The sequence below is a fragment of the Populus trichocarpa genome, chromosome 16, assembly GCF_000002775.5.
Source record: "Populus trichocarpa isolate Nisqually-1 chromosome 16, P.trichocarpa_v4.1, whole genome shotgun sequence".
In the NCBI taxonomy this organism is placed as follows: Eukaryota; Viridiplantae; Streptophyta; class Magnoliopsida; order Malpighiales; family Salicaceae; genus Populus; species Populus trichocarpa.
In genome coordinates this window covers 14469588-14490457 of record NC_037300.2, presented here as the reverse complement: position 1 = coordinate 14490457, position 20870 = coordinate 14469588, and the positions used below count along the sequence as shown (strand labels likewise).

General features: G+C 35.8%; 3 protein-coding genes across 7 annotated transcripts; all 3 read right to left on the bottom strand.

Annotated features, from left to right (window-relative positions):
- Positions 1–90: 90 nt before the first annotated feature.
- LOC7482623 (uncharacterized) lies at positions 91–2553 on the bottom strand. Its single transcript, XM_002323071.4, has 3 exons — positions 1785–2553; positions 834–1393; positions 91–701 (listed from the first exon to the last, which is right to left on the bottom strand). The coding sequence occupies exons 1-3, from the start codon at positions 1990–1992 to the stop codon at positions 525–527; spliced, it is 945 nt and encodes a 314-aa protein (XP_002323107.2). The 5' UTR covers positions 1993–2553; the 3' UTR covers positions 91–524.
- A 2843-nt stretch (positions 2554–5396) lies between these two features.
- Positions 5397–9340, bottom strand: LOC7482622 (uncharacterized). Of its 2 annotated transcripts, none has more exons than XM_052448009.1 (8): positions 8812–9340; positions 8523–8670; positions 8246–8396; positions 8008–8133; positions 7842–7922; positions 7335–7527; positions 6981–7251; positions 5397–5950 (listed from the first exon to the last, which is right to left on the bottom strand). In XM_052448009.1, the coding sequence occupies exons 1-8, from the start codon at positions 9019–9021 to the stop codon at positions 5706–5708; spliced, it is 1425 nt and encodes a 474-aa protein (XP_052303969.1). In that variant the 5' UTR covers positions 9022–9340; the 3' UTR covers positions 5397–5705. The 2 variants fall into 2 exon arrangements, with proteins under 2 accessions (XP_052303969.1, XP_052303970.1); XM_052448010.1 differs by having other exon boundaries at positions 8523–8706; positions 8812–8960.
- Positions 9341–11481: 2141 nt separating this feature from the next.
- On the bottom strand, positions 11482–20054 carry LOC7472501 (mediator of RNA polymerase II transcription subunit 33A). 4 transcript variants are annotated; one of them, XM_024587887.2, is made up of 13 exons: positions 19616–20054; positions 19414–19524; positions 18940–18988; positions 18635–18843; positions 17214–17533; positions 16925–17016; positions 16446–16833; positions 16095–16305; positions 15903–16017; positions 15467–15628; positions 14297–14966; positions 13861–14067; positions 11482–13224 (listed from the first exon to the last, which is right to left on the bottom strand). In XM_024587887.2, exons 1-13 carry the CDS (start codon positions 19942–19944, stop codon positions 12131–12133), a joined length of 3957 nt encoding a protein of 1318 aa, XP_024443655.1. In that variant the 5' UTR covers positions 19945–20054; the 3' UTR covers positions 11482–12130. The 4 variants fall into 4 exon arrangements, 3 of the variants coding, with proteins under 3 accessions (XP_024443655.1, XP_024443654.1, XP_024443656.1); XR_002978462.2 differs by adding an exon at positions 13641–13748 and having other exon boundaries at positions 13103–13224; positions 18635–18988; XM_024587886.2 differs by having other exon boundaries at positions 18635–18988.
- Between the last annotated feature and the right edge of the window lie 816 nt (positions 20055–20870).

Below are 20870 nucleotides of genomic sequence, written 5' to 3'. Positions count from 1 at the left end.
GCTCATGCACTCAACTTTGTGTTGCCTCTGTCATATCTTGACTGTATGTAAATGCATTACTAAGTTCTGATCACTATGTCTTCCAAGAACTTGGCAAAGGAAAGGTTTGAGTAAATTTATCTGTTGCAGTGAAATAAAACTTGTCACTGAACATTACTTTTAGAAGCTAATTTAGTGTGTTCACATAGCATTGTTTTGCATGGATTAAGGTTTTCAGAGAAGCTTATAATGCCTTACAAGAAAGTATTTGGTTGGTTGTGAATACAGCAGTAACTAGACTAGAGGTTTCCTGAGGAGTGAAGTTTGCTAGATTTAGTTACACTTGTTGCTGCATGCATACGCTTTCATGTTTTGTTTTTATTGCAGCTAGTATTGCAATGCAAAATGTGGGCAAGCATCTCCCTCTTTTTTTTTTTTGTACATGAGAAGAAGCAGCAGAGTACTAGATAGAATATTGTTTGTAGTGGATGGTAGATGTCTTTCCTTTGCTGGGCATCCAACGTTTTTCTCCCTTCACTTGGGAACTATTCAGGATGCCCTTCTCTCCCCCTCCATGGCTTGAGAATCTGAAATGAGCAGAGCAAACTAGCATCAACACACATAAGGGCACCTGCATTGTTGAACTCTCCACAGTAGTTCGGTGCTGAGAATATGGTGACCAGCTGTCTGTCTGCGAAGAATTCATAGCCATCCTCGACTACCTGTCAATCATTTCCCATCGAAGAACACCTTGGGTTATTTATCACATTATTATTCCTAGTACAAGTATTAGGGCAGGAATTGGAAGGTAATGGACTTGATCTGAAGAAAGGGGGAGAGCAATCAAGGAATACCTGGTGAGCTCGGCATACGAGATCGAGATCATGTTTCTTTAAGAACTCGGTGACCCTATCGGCTCCGAAGGTATAGGAGACACCCCTATCATTATCACCCCAACCCTTGGTGTCTCTATCAGGATCAGACCAAAGGAGGTCACACAAGAGGCCCTGGTCTGGCACGTCTGCTGGCCTCTCTATAGCTCTGATCTGATCCAAGCTATCCATTTCCGGTGAGAGTCCACCATGCATGCATAGGATTTTGTCATCGACCACTGCAGCCACCGGTAAACAATTGAAGCAGTCCGTGAAAGTTTTCCATAGACGGACACTGAAACGACGCTTGCACTCATCATAGAATCCATATATTCTGTTGATAGAAGCACATTCATGGTTCCCTCGAAGAAGGAAAAAATTGTCAGGGAACTTGATCTTGTAAGCAAGGAGAAGGCATATTGTCTCTATACTTTGTTTTCCTCTATCTACGTAGTCTCCAAGGAATAGATAATTGGAATCTGGTGGAAACCCGCCATACTCAAACAATCGCAAGAGATCTGGATATTGCCCGTGTATATCACCTGCAAACAACCAGAATACTAACAGCAATATGTATCAAGTGTTAAACAGGATCGGCATGTAATTCTTCTGCAGAGATATGCGAGTCCAAAAGGGTGTCATTTTTGCGGGGGTCAATTCGCAAAATGTTGCCTTATTAATCAGTTCTATGAGATAACTCTAACATCTATCTAACATTGTAAATGGAAGATGAGAATTGCAGACGAAGATAGAATGCTTATTATAGTCAATGGGCAACATAAAGATGGAACAAGATCAAACAAAAAGGCAAGCAAATTGATATATAGATTGCATAAAAAAGAAAAAAGGCCATTGATTGTGGAATTCCGATTGAACAGGCAGAAGAACAAGATGGGAAAGGGGGTGGAGGAAGGAAGGAAGAGAAAGATGTACCACAGATGTTGATGGGAGCTTCTAATGCAAGAAGAACAGGTTGAGCAAGAAAGACTTGCTTGGCGGTGACACAGAGTTGGTGGATTTCAGGTTCAGTCAGCTGGATGCGTTTCCCTCTATTATTCCTTCCTTCCAGCAACCTCTGTATCAGCCCTTCCAATCCCTCCATCCCAACCCTTCCCTTCTTCCTCCTTTTATCTACCAACATTCTGCTCCAACGTAGATTTGATCTCTCTCTCTCTCTCTCTCTCTCTTTTCTCTTTGTAATCAGTTTGGCCTCCTAACTAATACTAAGATAAAATAAATAGATAAATAAATGTACAATGTCTAGGCAAGGCAATGAAATGAGGACGCGAACAAGTATCCCTTCATTCTTGATTAAGTTAAAAAGTACTGAAAAGAGAAAGATGACCTGTTGGATGATATAGAGAGAGAAAGGGAGAGGGAGAGGGAGAGGGAGTTGGCGAAAGAAGCGCAAGAGTTGAAGATATATTTAGGGTGAAGAATCAGCTTCTCCCGACATCCATGCCAGCTGCGGACTGCCTCCATCCATTTTGCTCTCTTCCTTGAGAAGCCACCTTCTGCCTGTCTCTCTGCCTGCTGCCAAACCCAAATGCAATCCACTCATTAGATTAGGCAGCTTTCTTCTTCTTCTTCTTCTAGCTAATTAACAGCTACTGCTACTACTCATAATAATCATGCAAGGCATGATCATCCAGCCCTGTCTTCTTCTTCTTTTAAAAAAAACAAAAAAAAAAAAAGTTAATTAATTCCCTAATTTATGGACATCGTGGGTATCCACTATTATACCCATGCAGCACCAGTTAAAAAATGGCTAGACTTTTTGTTTTCTCAAAAAATCAGAAACAACAAAGCATGTTGTTCTTGATTTTCTTGGGAACGCGGATGGTACCGCGTTACCTGAACCACTTCTACTTTTAAAAGCATTCATAAAGATGGATTTTTAGCAGCAAAATAAATTCTAAATAAATGCCATGGTTTATGAATTTGTGAGCTCGTACATTAACAAATTAAAACACCCAAAGAGAAGGATGTTTCGATATACTCCTGGTTATAAATGTCTATTAATTGGAATAGTCATTTCACAAAATTATTTGCTCAAAAAAAACTTTAAATTACGCATTAGGGATAAGGATATGGTGGTTTTTTACATGATATAATTGTTTTTAATAATTTGTGCAAGGTTAGGTTAGCTTTTTTTTTTTTTTTACAGTAGAATTACTAATTTAACACTGAAATAAAAAAAAAATTGAATATTCTTCAATCAAACAAGGGTGTTATTGTCTTTTTAATTTTTTCAAAATAGTAAAATTATTTTATTACTCTAGACACAAAATCAACATAACTCTATTACATGAGTGTTTTTTTTTTTTATTTTTTTACATTGGTTTTAGTGATAATGTGAAGGTTACTTAGGATCATTATTGTATTTGATCACATGATAAATATTATTATAAAAATGATGGGGCGTGCATAGTGAAAGACCCCCACACCCATCAAGTAGCGATGCATGGTTGTTCGGTTATCAAATATCGTCTTTCATTACAATGTTTGAAAGGTCTCTACGCCCCCTACACAATGAGGTAGTGCATGCTTCTAATGTGCCTCTGGTTTTGCTGGTAACCATTTTCTTCTTCCTCTTTTTCTTTTCTCTCTCATCCTCTAATCATATGCTAGCCCCTTCAGTTTTTTTCCTTTACATTTGGTTCATATCCTTTTGAGTGTTACTTTTTTATTTTTAATAATCTATAAAATTACTTATGATTTTCAATTTCACCCCTTCTATTTTTGTAATCTTTTAAATTTGATCCTTATTATTTAGATTGCGGTTAATTTTTAGCTTGTTTATATATATATTCATTCTCCTTGATTTTTTTTCAATCAAATTTGATACCTATTTTTTTATTTCTATCTTTTTTGCTTTGACAAATTTTTTAAATTGATATTTTTTTCATAATTTCATCTTTCAAAATTAAAGTAGTTGTGAATTGAACTTCTTAATTAAGCCTAAATATAGGATTTCACACGTTGTGAGTTTTAAATATTAGACCAGGTTTAGAAAATTCACTGAGGTTTGCTTTTTTTTTTTAAGCTAATGTTTTTTGTTTTTTATCATCTAATTTTAGAGTTTTGCATGTTATTTTTACTATTTGCCTTTTCATTGCTTTTTTTAATAAAATTTCTTTTTTAAAAAAATATTAGGTTATTCGATAATTGAGTTTCATGATTTTATTCAATTGCCTTTCAAACATAATTATCCTAATATCAAGACTGGGTCAAAGATATTTGATCTTGACCCGATTGGGCTTGGATGAGTATTTCAACCTTTTTTTGAAATTATGTCTTTTCTTAGTTTCCATTCTTCAATATTTTATTTGCTTAAAATTGAGCTTCAATTTTTAACTTTTCATTTTATTTTATATTGAGTTATTACGTTCTCATTTGATTTACTAAGAATTGACCTTCAGATTTTTTTCTCCTACTTTCCTTTCTACAAGATCATCTCATTTTTATGTTCATAATTATGAAGTTAGTGATTTAACTCGGTTTAACCGAGGTCACTTTTTTTGTTGTTTTTTTTTTTATTTTAGTTTAGCCTTCTAGACATGAATTGTTTAATAATTTAGAAGAGATAGGTCGGGTTCTTTTATTTTATTTTTTATTAGTTTATTTTTTATTGTTATATTTTATTATTTAAATTATTAATTAAATCAATAACTCGGATTTTGATTATTTTTGTTAACATTATTTATTTATGTAAAAAAAATTGGTCAACCGCCACAAATGGAGTAGATATATGTATAAATGAAAGATTATCATGACATCTGATGCGTTATGCTCCAACAAATGTTATGTAAACACGTAGGTGACGATCAGGTGGTCTTCTCGAGCTGCCGTGAATTTCAGTCCATCCCCCTTTCTTTGTTGCTTGAGAATGCAAGTTAGTTTGGACAAGACATTTTCTTATCAATTTGTCGGAAAAACATATGCTCAACACTTGTTTGTACCGGAGTGTGTTGATGAATATCGTTAGTCTTTTCTATATATATATATATATATATAGATTTTAAAATATATTTTATTTATAAAATATCTAAAAAAACTATTTTAAATTATTTTTTATTGAAAAATATCCTACATAAGATTCCGCGCATTGATATACACACACACGTGCACGTGTGAATAAACACTTTATGAGAAGTTTATTACAAGTTTTATCTTATATATACAAGTTTTTCATTTTTCTGCAGGATATTAAGAGAAAAAACTCACATATTCATGCACCTTTAACAAATTTTCTCCTTACATGTGCTTGCATTTGTAAAAAATTACATGTATTATATTATTTAATATTATAATCAAATTATCAAAATTATATCTTTCTTGCGGTCCAAGAGAGGATGTCAAAGAACAAAGTGCACTTCAACACATAGGTCTGGCAGGTATAGGTATAGCCAGACCCCAGGTTAGTTTTCTTTTTTATTTCCATGTTGATTTAATTTTTTGGGGATTCCAAGAATTATTATCATTTATGTTTTATACAACCTCGCAATATTATTTTGTGATTTATTGCGAGTGACACAACACAACTTAAAATTATGTTTTTCTTTAAATAAAATAAAATAAAATAAAATCCAAACACAATTAGACACTAGAATTTAGAAAACTACAATCTAGTATACATGGAGACAACATCAAGATTTAAGCCTCCTCCGAATCCCAATCAAGAAGCCTATATACTAATGTACAGACAGCTACAGCTGCAGTCCAAGAATATCTACCGATACAAATAATGCCGATGCAATCTAATGATACAGTGCGCACTCAAGTTATGTAGTGCAGGCATGACACAACATCCCCTTCTTGCAGTTTCAAAATCAAAATAATGAAAACTCCTCTTTAGTTAGACCACACATGAACCAGACCATGCCTATTACCAGTGTAGATTTCATTGCGCTCTTCATCGTAAAAAAGAGCGGTTATGTCTTCCAAAGCCGCTGCCACTGTACTTCTCATCATCAAGCGGCTCTGCTTTGAGCTTCCTGTGCTGCTGCTGCATTCCTCGTCCTTGGGACTGCCATTGGTGGCATTTATTTTAGCTAGGCATTTTCCCGTCAGGATATTGCTGATATTGATAGAACCAGCTGCATCCAGAATCAGACAGTGAGATTTGATAATTTCCCGATAAGAAGTTTTCTTCACTGCATCACAATTAAGGCAACTCCCAAAAGATCTTATACAAACAAAGGCCCGACAACTTATTGGTCTTTCCTCAAAAGCAATTCATGCAGAAACACCATCAGAGGGATTGTCCTCGTGGACACCAACCACAGAAACGAAAAAATCTACATTAACAAAGTGTCAGGAACACAGATGTTCCAAATTCTCCATTGATTATTTGTTCCTCTTGCCAATAATGTTTAGTAGTTTTCATGCTCGACAAAAAAAATCAAAAGTTGATACAGCATTGTGGCATCCAGACATGCTTTTAGGATCAACATTTATTCTTCAGAGTAGATCAGAGCTCTAGATGATAACAGATCTAACTCTAGACCATGCCACTTAAATTGGGTAGTTAATATGGACTGGTAAAAGTATCAAGTCACTTAAAAAAAGTGTCTGAAATAATAACATACACTGTATGGTTGGAAACAAGACAGCAGTTCAAAAAAGTTACTGGATTACAATAAGCCAACAACCTGACTCAAAAAATGTTTGTCAAATTGGATGATAAAGTTTTGCATAATTTATTGGGTCAGTTCTAAGCAGCTTATTTATTTAGACAAACCAAAGCACAGAATTCATAAGGGATTCAAAATTATAGTAAGCTCAGTTGGATCATATGGGACCATCAGTGTACGAGAACAAGTTTTATTCTTGCTGGACAACCTGAAAGTATCTGACAATGTTCAAGCTGTTAATAGGCAGTACAGCTACAATTGACAGAAAGAAAATGTATACCATCTGCTTAAAATCAAACAATTAAAAACTCAGACACACTGCAGTATAATAATATGTTCAGTTTTATGTTTAATAATTGCATTCTATAGAATTAAGATAGAATTTTTCTCCAAAAATGAGAAGAGAACAAAGGATTCTAGACCTCATCTAGTATCGACCATGAGTATTTAAGCATTAGTATTTGCCAACCAAAATGATGATAAAAAAAATTACCATTTCCTTCCATCCATTGATCGTCAGAATCAGCCTTGCAGTATGAAATGATAAGATCCTGATCACTTGTTATGTAAATGTTATTTGTGTTACAGTCAGGATGCCATAAGAGATGATCCTCGAATGAAGTAACAAGCTCTCCACGAAAATTCCAAACAGCAACAGTTCTATTTCTGAATGTTAAGAACAACTGGTTTTCATACAGAAAGATAAATGCTGATGGTGTCATGAAGTCGGTTCTGCTAACTTCCCTAATACCAGTATGTCGAACCTGCATAAAGAAGATACAACTACTGGAGCAGACAACAAGCCAAGCTGAAAGATAGATACTGAAAACGAAAAAACGTAACTCACGTCAAGAATCTGGAGATTCTCATTTTCTTGTTTGACAAGAAGCTTTTCGTTAAATTGTTCAATGAAGTCCACCTTCTTATTTCGATGAAGAAGATGCTTGAAGTCTTTGAGAATTGTACCATCTTCTATTGACAAAATCTTAAGAGGAACATAGCCACTTGATCTATTTAAAATCAATAACATGATGCCCGGACTGATGCAGATGAAGCCAAACATAGGCAAAGTTAGAAGACATTTAGCATGCAGAACAAACAAATCAAGGGCCAATCAAACAGACACATTCCAGAAGAGAAAACGAGATACGTAGTATTGTATGTTAAAGTTAAATGAATGACCGTACAAATTGACTGCCATGATGAGTAAAATTTATTGCCATGCATCTACACTAACAAAAGGTAAAAGGCATAAGCCTCTATCATATTTTAACAGTATCTTATAATTAATAAGATAATGATGCATCTTAAACATGTGCGCATACACACACACACAGAGGGAGAGAGAAAGTACCTGATCTTGATTTCTTGCACATCTGTATCTGATATGGAGTACAGCATTGTGTAGTTTTTTAGGTCAAAAACCTTGTATATACTGATCACAGATACCAATAACAAAATATTAGAAGTAGGATAGCTGGAGCATGTAATTGACGTAGCAGATGGACTGTAAACGGTACCTATCTTGTGCTGAGTACGTTAGCACCTTTCCATTGACATCATCAAACTCCACAAAACCTGGCCACTTCAAGGACTCGGACTCAAAAAGAGGGAAACCTGCATCTGGCTTACCCCTTCGAATGTACCTAAACATTTAAAATACAAGGCATCATCATCATCACACAATTAGGACACACGCAAGTCATGTAAGACTGAAGTTGACAAGAAAAGTCAAAGGTCTGGGAAGCGCAGTCGCACTCAATTCTCGTTGATCTGCATTTCAAGGAGCTGAAGTTATCCGACGCATAGACCGAAACAGTGATGAGAGAATCATTGTTTTTATTGTAGAACAAACTCCGAATGACTTCATCAGGACTCACATTCAAAAAACATATCCTCTGATTTGTCTCTGCATTTCAAATAGTGAACAGCAGATAAGATATGATGCAGTCATAGTCTTTCACATTCACAAAGAAAACATTTCAAGTATATTTCTATGTAACATGACATGAGAATGAAGACAGAATGTGAGTACCTCTACTAAAAGCAGCACATACACCAGAATGTGCAAGGGCAAAGACAATGTCCCGGGCGGCCACAATCTCAATAACTTTAGTTCTCTTCATCAAAAAGGGCAGCACCATCGAACAATGGCCCTTGGGGTCATGAGTATCGTATTCTTCCTGGAAAAAGAATTGAAATCAAAGGTTTCAAGAACCCTTTTTAGCAGAAACAAGAGCAGTAGAAGCACATGAGTCTCGATGGTTAAAAAACAAAGCGACAAAATTAGGTTGTGAAGAGGAGTGGTAGAGTGAGGAGGGTACCATCAAGCGCATATTGCGAAATCTCTCCTGGGCATTGGTGATACTGAAAGAACGATCTGACTTTGAGGAAATCTCTCTTCTTTGAAGCTTTTTAACACTGTTCAAGAACCCATCAGATCGACCCCGTTTCTTGGCTGCTAATATCCTTCTCCCCGAACACGGCCTTGGATTCGCTGCTGATATCCTCCTCCCTGACCCTTCCATCATCATCTTCCCTCTCTCTCTCTCTCTCTTTCAAAATTTGAATTGATTTTAATAAATAATAAAAAAGAGGAGGAGGAGGAAAAAACCCTAATTTACAGAAACTAATTAGCCTGCTAGCAGTCTGTCTGTCTTCCTCTTCCTCCTCCTTCAGTGTTTTTAATATGCTTCTGCGCTTGGAACACCAAACCCTAGAGAAAAGAAATTGATCTCTCTGTCTCTCTCTTCAGAAGAGTTGTAATAGTAATAATAATAATAATAATAATAATAATGTCTTAAGGGAGGGAGGAGAGGGAAAGAGAGTGGAGATTGTGTGCGATGATGATGAGAGGAAACAGGAAGGAAGGATATGTAAATCTAAATTCAATTTCTATTATTTGAAAAGTATTTTTAAACTTAAAATAATTTAATTTTTTTATTTTTTATTTAAAATTAATTATTTTAATATAAATTATTTTGATGGGTTGTATCAAAAATAAATTTTTAAAAAATAAAATAAATATTATTTTAATATATTTTTAAATAAAAAATACTTGAAATATATTCACTGTTATACTATAAAAGGTTCTGAAAATAAATATTTGTTTTTATAATTCTAATATTTTAACGATAAAAAATTTAAACAAATAATATTTTAATATACTCTTAAAAAATAATATAGTTAACAATACCGAACAGATATTTAAACCCCACTCCTTACCATGTTGCCTTCCCTATAATTTAATAATAATAATAATAATAATAATAATAATAATAATAATGTCGGTTATTTTTATTTTTTTGTTGTTTAATCTTGTGGCCAAGAGGCATCTTTATTTTAAACTTATCCACTTGATAATATTAAAGTGTTTTTAATTTTTTTTCTTATTTGAGAAGTGAATTAAGTTTTTTCTGTATTACATTAAATGAGTAATTATGAGTCACAGCTTATATAGTAAATTTCTTAACAGTTTATGTGTCATCAACTAATTTCTACTCGTATTCTTTTTTAATAATTAATTGATGGTAAATTTGAATCTGAATACTTGGTTTGATTCTTAGAGTTTTACCCAATTTTTAGTCTCTCACGAGTAATTCAATGAACAGCAGCACTGGGTGCAGAGTCAGGAAGGTTGGGACTTGGGAGGGCTCGGACCCTTGTAAAATAAAATTATTGTTTTTTTCTTTTTAAAACTTTAGAGTCTAAACTAGTAAAATAAATTTATAATCTTCACCGCCCAAACAAAAAAAAAAATTAAGGATGTTTATAATAATAATTGTTTTTTAAAATGTTTTTAATTTTGAAATACATTAAAATAATATTTTTTATTTTTAAAAAATTATTTTTAAAATTATCATATTAAAATGGCCTAAAAATATAAAAAAATAATTTTTAAATACTCTTTGTGCCTTCATAATTGTAAAAAAAAATATTATTTTTTTTTAAGAATGATAGAAAGGTAGGTGAGTAATGTGAGAGTGCCTATTTTTTATTAATATTATTTAATGGAGTTGGGGGTTTATAAAGTTAAGCATTATAACCACACAAAAAAATAAGCTTGTTTGCCCATCACCCACCTGGGCCCCTATGTTTGTAGAGATGAGGATCATGCCTTTTTCCTTGGTGACTCATCTACTACAGTCTATGGATTGTGTGAATAAGATAGGTTAATTTTTCCACCCAAGGTGAAATAATTATAAGATGATTCCATTAGCATTATCCTTGATTTTTACCTCACTTAACTTTCTATATTATTTTTTATTTGAGCCTGCTCTCCATTGAAATCACACGAAGCACGAAACAACCTAATAAATGGAATGAATGAAATGCATGAACTCATTGATTAAGATTGATATTGTTTTAAATTTTTTTGTTTTTTTCCTACAAATGTATCAAAATGAAATATTACATGGGAGAGCGATTGAGGTTATTTTTAAAAGTGTTTTTTACTTATAAATATATCAAAATAATATATTTTTTATTTTTTAAAATTTATTTTTAACGTTAACATATCAAATCTAAAAACACTAAAAAATAATTTAATTTGAAGAAAACAAATCATAATTTGATGAAAAACCGGTTCAACCACTACCTTAAACTGGACCAAAATAGAATGAATGTTTGTTTTCTAATTCCAATATACTTTTTACTAAAAAAAACATTAAATTGATATATTTTTAATGATTTTAATATGTTAAAATTTAAAATAAATAAATAATTTAAAATTATTTTAATATATTTTCAATTAAAAAACACTTTTAAAAACACAACAAAACACTATCACGCACTAACCATAATTTCTCCCGCCCGTGTTCAAGTACAATTGCACAATAAATAGAATTATACAATTTGAGATGAAAATTGAAAACAGTTCCATTTCAATTTCATAAATTGCAGTTGGTTTGAAGACTCCATCGAGAAGTCTTTTTTTTTTAATTATTATTATTATTATTATTATTATTAATGCAAATGATTCAAATTAGATGTGCTTAAAGATTAAGAAGATTATTTTAATTAAAAAGAATAACATTAGATGGGTACATGCATACTGTCAATTCCACCCAACGGGAAACTGAAAGGAAGAAAAGAATCCCAAGTCAAAGTGTGGCTACTTACCAAGGAGCAGGCCTCTCTATTGTCGGCGGAGGACCTTTCATGGGCAAAAGCAAGATCTGATGTCCTCAGCTGCTCATATTGTTTTTTTCATCGGACGATATCTTTCTTCAACACGAGACCAGGACAAATGATCGCCCCACGCCATTTGGTATCACTCCTGGCTTCTTCTATGGGACTTCGGCCCGCGACACAGGAAACACATGATAGCATTTGCAGAGATAGTTAAAAGGTTTCGTACACGGAGGAGATCAAGATTTAGACCCCAAAACTATTTGCTTAAAGAAAAAGAAAAAACTATCATGAAGGTAGCTGCCACCACTCAACTACTAACAGGTTACTCTCCAAAAGGTCGTAGATCAGCCTGCCCCGGAGGTCTCTCTGACATTCTGAGCTACGGCCTTCAAATATTTGCTATAACGGCGGTGTGAAGACACCAATTTCTAACGACATTTGATGGACCTTACTAATCTCATTCAGAACTCAAATGACAGCAGATGGACACTGCATTTCTGCATTCAAAACTCAACTAATTACATTTAGCAGCTCAGCTACAGAGCCCATGGCTGCAACCCCACCTCTTTCAAGCAGAGAGAGAGCCAGCTCACTTTCATGCCACCCTCTCAATCCACTTGCCAATTTCCTCAATGTTTCCAGCTTCACGACTTGAATCCACGCTGGAGCAAAACTCACTACTAGACCCACTACACAAGATACATAAGCTTTCCATGTGGCTGGATGGCAGCCAAGTGAAATATTTCCTTCCAACACTCGAACCAAGAAGTCCATGTGGACGCCGACCACTCGCGCTCTTCTAGACAATGCCCATGCTGGAGGTGTGGGCCCTATGCCCCATAAAGCTGAGCCCGACAGAACCACCATGTATGCCATTGCATACCCTTCCAATATACGGGACACGGCACTGACCTCACCAAGTTTCTCTTTTTTGGATGAGAGCAGCCATGTTGGGATAGTCTCCAGGTAAAGCTCTTGAATCAGATTCATCCCACCTGACAAGCATAACAGGCTCGCGCCCAGTATGGCAACTTCCCTTGCCTTGGCAGCTGCATGGGATAGGGATGCCTGGCTAGACTTCAAGCGAGAGGAGTCCATCCCAGTCCATCTGGTGGCTAATTCCCTTGCATACTCTGTTACAAGACCTATGACCACACCATTTACGTATTGAATGTCCTCTATAGTCCGACAAGAGCGAAGGTACAGGAATCCAGGTGCGAGGGAAGGAGAAACACCAGGAACTGCAATAGTGGTGCCCAATAGACGACTTACGCTGCTCTGATTGGTCAACAAAGATGTGGAATCGTTAAGTGATCCAAGGAATGATGAGAAGCAACTCCTCAGGAGCTGGGCAACGGCTACTTTATTTCGTTTCAAGACAGAGCGAGCACATGATACAACTATGAAGTGATGCCAGCGACGGACCTTTTGGGCCCACAGAGAGCCAATTATAGGAATACTAGGCCAAGGGCAACCTGACGAACAATTTTCCAGGGCAGGCCCAACTACGGCATGTATGTATTCATGGCTCTTGTTGAGTTTGAAAGTGATGGTTAAACTGACCAGAGCTGCCATTGGCAATGGAAGCATGGGAGGTGATTGCCCTGCAAGAGATTATACAGGATTTAGCAAGCAAAACACTAGCATTCTCCTCTTCAAATGACAATTTCATACGTGTCAGTGTTAATCTATAATGTGCATCCAAATATGACAAACAATTGCATCACTGGCTGAGTTGCCTATTATAAGAAGTCCATGAACAAGAGAAGGTAAACCAGAACAGAAGCAATATGAGCACATTCAAACACTCAACGAAAGTCTGCACCATGTAAAGTCCCCATAAAGGCAAGGTTAACTGACATAGCTAATTACCTTACAGTAAATACGGTGATCATGCAAGAAGGACTTGTTTAATCATTAGGAAGTTATTTCTACATACAAAGACATGGAGAAGGAGATGAATGCCTGGTGGAGTACTAATTTTTGGGCCTTGAATGTAGATAGGGTGCAGAGTCTTAACCAGAGAGCATAACTGAATCATGAGAGCATAATCACTTCTTGCAAAAAGGTTGAAGGCAGGATAACACCCTTCTCACAAGTCAGCAAAGATCCTAACTAGGTGATATCCCTTAACAAAAAAAAAAATTGCTGGTGAACAGCAGACATGAAATGCATTAAAAATTTATCATGCAATAGTAAATCAGTGTAAATAAATCAAAGCATTTGCTGCTGAAATGTACCAGAGGAACCACATGGAAAATCAACTCCTGCAGCAGCAAGTATTTCTTTTATTTCAGAATCAACAGCTGAAAGGATCGCTGCTGGACTAGGCCAATCAGTTCCATTCATTGGAACTGGTTTCCATATACCTCGAGTGATTTCTGCAGCAAAGTAAGTGACAATGGTTCCAAGAGTTGCCGGAAGAAAGTCAATGAGGTCCCTTAGGCCTGCAAGGATTCAAGAGTTCTCAAGTCTATGCATGCCAGAGGGGAACACATTAGAGAGACTCAACTATACTTATAAATCTTGATAGCACAGCTGTTATTCTTCTAATAACAAGACAGGAGTTTTAGAGATCAAGGAGATAGTTTGAACCCTAACCATAACAAATAAAACGAAAACCAAAGCACAAACTAAAAATCCTTTGCAACAATTAAAGCTAGACTTGTGATTAACCTGTGGTCAAGTCCCGAGATGAAAGTCGTCCATGAGCACAAGCTGTTAAAATTGCCTCAAGAACAAAAGGGATGGCTTCCAACACATCCCATGCAGGAAGCATGGGCCTCTGGTAAGGATCTTCGGCAGTACTTGGAGAGGACCCACATAAACTATTGCTTGTAACTGTTGAAGAATTCCCGGATGAGGACCCACTTTTAGTCATTTTCCGGTAAATCATGTTTAAGATTTTATTAGCAACCTCATGAACAGGATTTCCAGTGGAAATGCCAGAAAGCGGAGAGGCTATACAGGACTTGTTCTGGCAATACCAAGCTCGCAGTTTTGGATAAAAATCAACATATTCAGGTTTATCTGATGAATATTCATGCTGAACCTGATTGCTATTAATTTCATCCTGGGCAGAATAATTGTGAGATGCAATGCGACCATTGCGCAATAATAATAAATACTCCAAAGTGAGTTCACCTCCAATGGCTCCTCCTCCTGTTAAGCACTGCTCGATAGGGGGTCTGTAGAATTTCCATAGACGCAGAAGAAAGAGAAAGGCAGAAGAAAAAACCATGTAAATGGAGGGCTCATCACCTTTGCTTGATATGTTACTTGATGTAGGCATAAGTGACCCAAACACCTCACAAAGAGGCATTAAAGAAGCTGCAACTTCAGGGATCTACATGAACATAAACAAAGATCCATCAGAACTCAAAGAAGATCCAACTTGCAATACTTTATGAGTGTCTAAGAGGCGGCGATAGAAATTCGAAACAGATTTCAGCAGTTCAAGAACAATGGGTGTGTAAGAACAGCATATTCATGGATAGTGGTTAAGGCACTGGTTGGTGCAGCTTCAGCATATGCATTTGATTTCATGTTGGCCTTAGGCTAAAACAAATGAGATGATCCTGCTAAAACCTGCTTTGACCAGCCATGCAGCCCACATAGCTCTTTAATAATTCATTATTCTTACGATTAAGAAAAGCCCACATCAATGTGACACAAAGTCACCTGAAAAACAGCAAATAGATTCAAGACAAATAGCGGGCTGGATGGCAAGATATTAAGCCTATAATAGCCAGCATGGATAAATAAATGGCTTTGTTTGAGAAAGAGTCTTAAGTCATTGCATACTCGAGGAGTAAATACCATAAAAAGGAACAGTACTTCACCTACCAAACCATGCAAAGAAAGCACATGGACAGTATCAATTGAAGAAGCTCCAGAAAGGATGGCACTTAACATAGGCATATAATCAATTAAGTGATTCCTTTGTCCAGTATGTGTAGAAGGCTTAGGAGGAGAAAGAAGCTTCACCACGTAGTGCAGCACATGCTCCTGACAAACATTAAAAAAAAAATAAGAAAAAACATCTTCAATTAAGAAACACTAGTAAACGCACCCCCATCCCTAGTCCACAGCAAGTCAACAAATCTAAAAATGCATGTTCATCTTCCTTTGGCAGGCATTGATCAGAGCAAACAGTACACTCAAGAATTGAAACATATGAATAAAGAACTAAAATATGTTGGCTAAGAACTACTATTTTCTACAATGGTCACCAAACAAACAACTTGGGAATTTTTGGCATCAATATAGTACACCTACAAACCTGAATGTTCCATCCACGGCTTAGGGATGCACCGCAAAGAATTTTTGCCGCTGCTGACCTCTCCTCCACTGACCCATTTAATGCAATATCATATAGCTTCTCTATCTCTGCTAAACTTTAACAGAAGAGCAATGAAGGAGATCAGTTACAAGTATGTCAACTAGAGGTTAATTGGAAAAATTTCTATTCTACCTTGGAGCAGGTGTTGCTAGTAGAAAATTCACAAGAGAATTACTGAATGGCGTTCCTTCCATAAATATTACCCAAGGAGATTTTTGAGCTGGTGGTAAATCTATAAATGAGATGACTGAAGCAGACACATAACCAGGCCAATAGTATACAGACGTGTCTATTAATTTTCTTGCAATGCAAGCTTCGATAATGAGATGCCTCAAATTACCACCTGAAAAGGATAAATATTGCCAAGATACAGTGTAAAGCAGCAGCCAGTTAAAAGTATCTGTGCATTTCAATCCATAAAGTATGGATTCAGAGTTGGAATTTTCTATGATCCTAGATGTGAACTAAATACTTCTAAGATACCTGCATTTATATCAGAATCGCTGTGAGTGCCACAAACTGAATCACCCCTTGCACTCTTGGAATTAGAAATGAAGCTGGCTGCCTTTACAGCTGCAGCATTAGCTGCACCAATAACTGATGCTGGAGGACATAAGAGCCCGGAGAATTGTCCAAGGACCTGAAGAGAGGAAATAAGCCCATTTTTTCTTGAAGTTTGGCCCTTCCCATCCACTTGATTTTCATGTCCATCAATCTCTATGAACCCAGATTTTGCAGCTCCCTGAAGAGAAGAAGAGCAAAACTTCGCCTCGTCGTCCATAATATTAGCAATTGCTAAAGGGACAATGGTCAAAAGGATACAAAGACGAGACTCAAGATGTGGAATAGGGCCTTCCAGAGGGTCATGTTCCTGCAGCGAGCCATGAAATCGAATAAGCTTCAGACTACACGTAGATGCATATGTTCTGCAAGAAAAAAAGTTAGGATAGATAGATCTCAACTCGTTGCACAAGCCGAAGAGCAGAAAGCCAGAGTGCTAGGAAGGTTTCTTGCCAGCTTGCCCGATTAAAAACCTGAAGCAACATAATTGTTTCTGCAATTATAACATGCAAATCAGAAAACGTGTCATTGCCACTTCCACATGGTTTTTTTTAAGTACTCAAAATATGATTTTTAGGGGGGAAAAAAAAAGAAAAAGAAAAACCATGCATTTTATAAAGTCACTACATATACCTACCCAAAAGCACAAATATAGATTGAAATATGCACATATAACTTCAAGAGCATTACCTGTGAGCATACTAACTCCTGAAGTAATAAGAAGTTGCTTCCCATCCATTATGTGCTCTAGGTAAATATCAAAGGGAGCCCAACAAGCAGACTGTACAGATTCAGAATTGCAATAGGACAGCCGCTTATTTGGTTGTCTGATATCCGTAAGCATCCGAACAAGTTGGCCCTTGTTTAACTGGTATTCAAAATCACACACGTTACGGATGCTGGCTGAGAATCTTTCAAAAAACTGGCTTGCAGGCTTCATACTTGAGGATGCCAATTTATTGGCTTCAGAAAACCACAGCCTCTGTAGGAGGCCATGGAACTTTTCAGGCCTGTGAAGGAAAATATTGAAACAAATGTAGAAAAGGTGGCGTGTAGCAACTGATATGAATGTACATGGTTCAGACATTTACAACCTTAAGAAATGGGATGACATTATACAAATTTTAATTATACTAAGTAGAGTATAGATGTGAGCATAGTTCTAATAGCATGCGTAAAATAAAGAGGCAATGTTTTCTTCTTGGTCCCATGATTCTTTTCTCCAAAAAGAAAAACGAAGTATAACAGCCATTGGCTTCTTTTTTACTTCTTGTTGTGGAGATGGCAATCCAACTTGTTCAGCTCCAATTCATCACAAGGTCTCTACTTAACATTTATTGTTAAACAGTTAAAGAAAAGTGACAATGGAACTCTTTAATTTTGAGAAACATATTCAATTATAATCAGATATGCCTAGTGGGCGACCTCAGTAAAGAAAGTAACCACTGTATAACACGAACTATAAAAGAGTAACTCGCTATGCTTCAGTTTCTAGTTAGTTGGCTATGTAAGTCCTTCTCCCTCATTTTGTTCTGTCGTATCATCTTTTAAGCTCTTATAAGTTATAAGAAAGCAGAAATGCAAAGACAGAAAATAATGAGAGAAATTTATTAATTATGGCATTTGGGTTGTGATCTCATTGGTGATAAGTGTTTCCTTCCACGGTCATGTGCAAATGAATGGTTCCTGTTTTGGTGGACAACTCTTACATTTTAGAACAGTAGGACATGGATGATTACAGGCACATGTTGATCCATATGTAGATGCCATCCCCAGCATACCATACACTATCCTAAGAACATGAGCTTGAGGGTACACAAAAGAGTACCACTACCAATCAAGTCATTATGGGATTCACAATCAGAACATAAAATGAGAAAAAAACGAATATAGCAATTAGAGAACTAAAAGTGTAAGGATTGATAAAGAGCAGAAAAGATGGGTTGAAAGTATGCATTATCAAAGTAATGTCAACACAAAGTTGGCACCATCTTCGTTCACATTAGCATCAAAAGAATAGGAGTAAAAAAAAAAGATACACACAATTCAGTTGTGGAAACAACAATAGTTATTCAGTGGCAAAGTAAATAAGAAATGGAAATGTATCATACATGTTAAAGTGTACAAGGCGGAGCAGAACTACAGCTTTTCTGCTTTCCATAAGCTTTGCCAGCACTTCCATGGACATGATAGTATTTTTCTTCCTTAAAAGCTCACGATGCTCATTTCTCTCAACACTATAATCCCCTCTGGAATCCATGTCCATATCCTGGAAATTATCTGTTCCCAATGGTCCCTCTTGTATATCTGAAGATTTTATCTGTAATCCCATATCATCAAAAGTGCTATCAATCAATCCAACAAAAACAGTAAAAAAGAACAACACCAACAACTGTCCAAGCTCTGAAAGACGAACTTCATAAGTCCGTGACAGTTGAAGAGCAGCATCAACAGAATTAATTATCCTGAAAAGGCAAGCAAAGCATGATTCTTTGAGAAACGTCCATAGTTACTCAGCTAGAGTATTGAATAGTGCCACAAAACCAGGAGAAAGAAAATGACAACAAGAAATCTAAATTGCCACTAAAAACACAAACACATTACAGAAGCACAATCAGGCAGTAAAAATCATCAGACAGCCTCCTAACCACCAATATTTCCACAGACAGATACTATAGGAATTAAAATTTGGCAGAAAATACTCAACAAGTAATTTAATATTACAAAAATCCACCTCTCTCCTCTTCTTACTTTAACAATGAATACTTCTTAATTTATCAATTTAAAAAAAAATTGGAAAAAAAAATGTTTGATTGCTGCCTGCATCCTAACCTTCAATTCAATTCAATTGAATTAATTAAACAGGATTGGCACAGAAATAAAAACATACTTATCTCTGCAAGCATCATCAACAGCTGTATCAAGCGAAAACGCATATCTGCTGAAAAGTTCCAGAAACAATCTATAGGCCTCCGGTTGAGACCGTCGATTCGGAATCACTCTGCAATCAATCAATCAATACAATAAAAAGAAGTAATAATAATTATTTAATCAATTAATAATAAACATAAATTCTTAAAAATTAATTATACCTTGAGGAGAGGAGAGACAGGACGTGAAGCGGAGAGAGGAGGCGAGAGGAAAGAGCCTGTTGTAGAAACTTCCAGGTAGAAGCGTTGTTGTTATCGAAACAGAGATGAGAGACTAAGATTTCAGCTAAGTCAGGGCTTGGCATTTCCATTTTTAACGATTTTAAACATTTCACAACTTCCATCGCCCACACTAACGGCGATTCCTCTCGTCTCTGATCCTGTCTCTGTGAAAGGCATTCCTTCACTTTCTCCAGTAATATCAGTTTTCTTCTCTCTGATTCTTCACTCTCTCCTCCTCTCGTCTTCTCCATCTCCATCTCCATCTCCATTGCTTTCTTTGTTGTGTGGTAAATGCTAAACGGAGTGTAGTAGTAGGCAGTCAGTTACTCTGTTATCCTGCGCAGTAGCATTGGCATTGGGCCTCTCAATTCAATAATAATTGACGGCAGATTTTGTATCACGTGATGGTCGCCCACGTTATTTATACTCCTTTCCGCTTCAGGATAAACTTCGTTTTTGTCCCTGTAGATTCATTAATCTTACTATTATACCTTTATACTTTAAGATTTTCCAATATTACTCTTCTAGTTTCCCAAGTTCCTATGATAAACCATTAAATCTTGTTTTTTCCCTAATAGATTCATCAATGGTTCAATTATACCACTGTAGTTTAAAATTTCAAGGCGTTACTCTTCTAGTTTTTTATAAGTTCTAATGTTAAATACTCCATTAATCAATCTATATTTTGAATATGTTTTTTTGAGTTTTTTTTATGTTTTTGATAGTTTTTGTGAGATAATATATGATGAAATCGGTGAAGAACTTCAACGAATCTCTTTGAGTTTTTTCACGGTTAACAACGAACTGGGTCATACTGGTGTGGATTGTGCTGGTGTTACCTGTAAAATAACTCTCTAATGGTTAAATTAGTTTTCGTTGTTCAAGGGATAAGCAGGTAAAAAAAATTATTTAAACGATAAAAAAAGTGATTTTTTATGTGTAATCGAGAGATGAGAGCTTTGACCTCTCGCTTACGATTAAGTCTTATAAAAACTTGTCTCACCGTGCAAGATAGCTATGCTAAAAAGATTCTTATCTTGTGAAATAAGAGATTGAGTTTCATTAGTTTAGAAAACAATGCTTGATTGACCTTGTTGTTCATCTAATAAAAAGTGAGTTTAAGTATTTTATTTATTGAATTGTGTGGTAAAATTTGTTATGTGTAAAGATACTTAAATAAAATAATGTAAGAAAA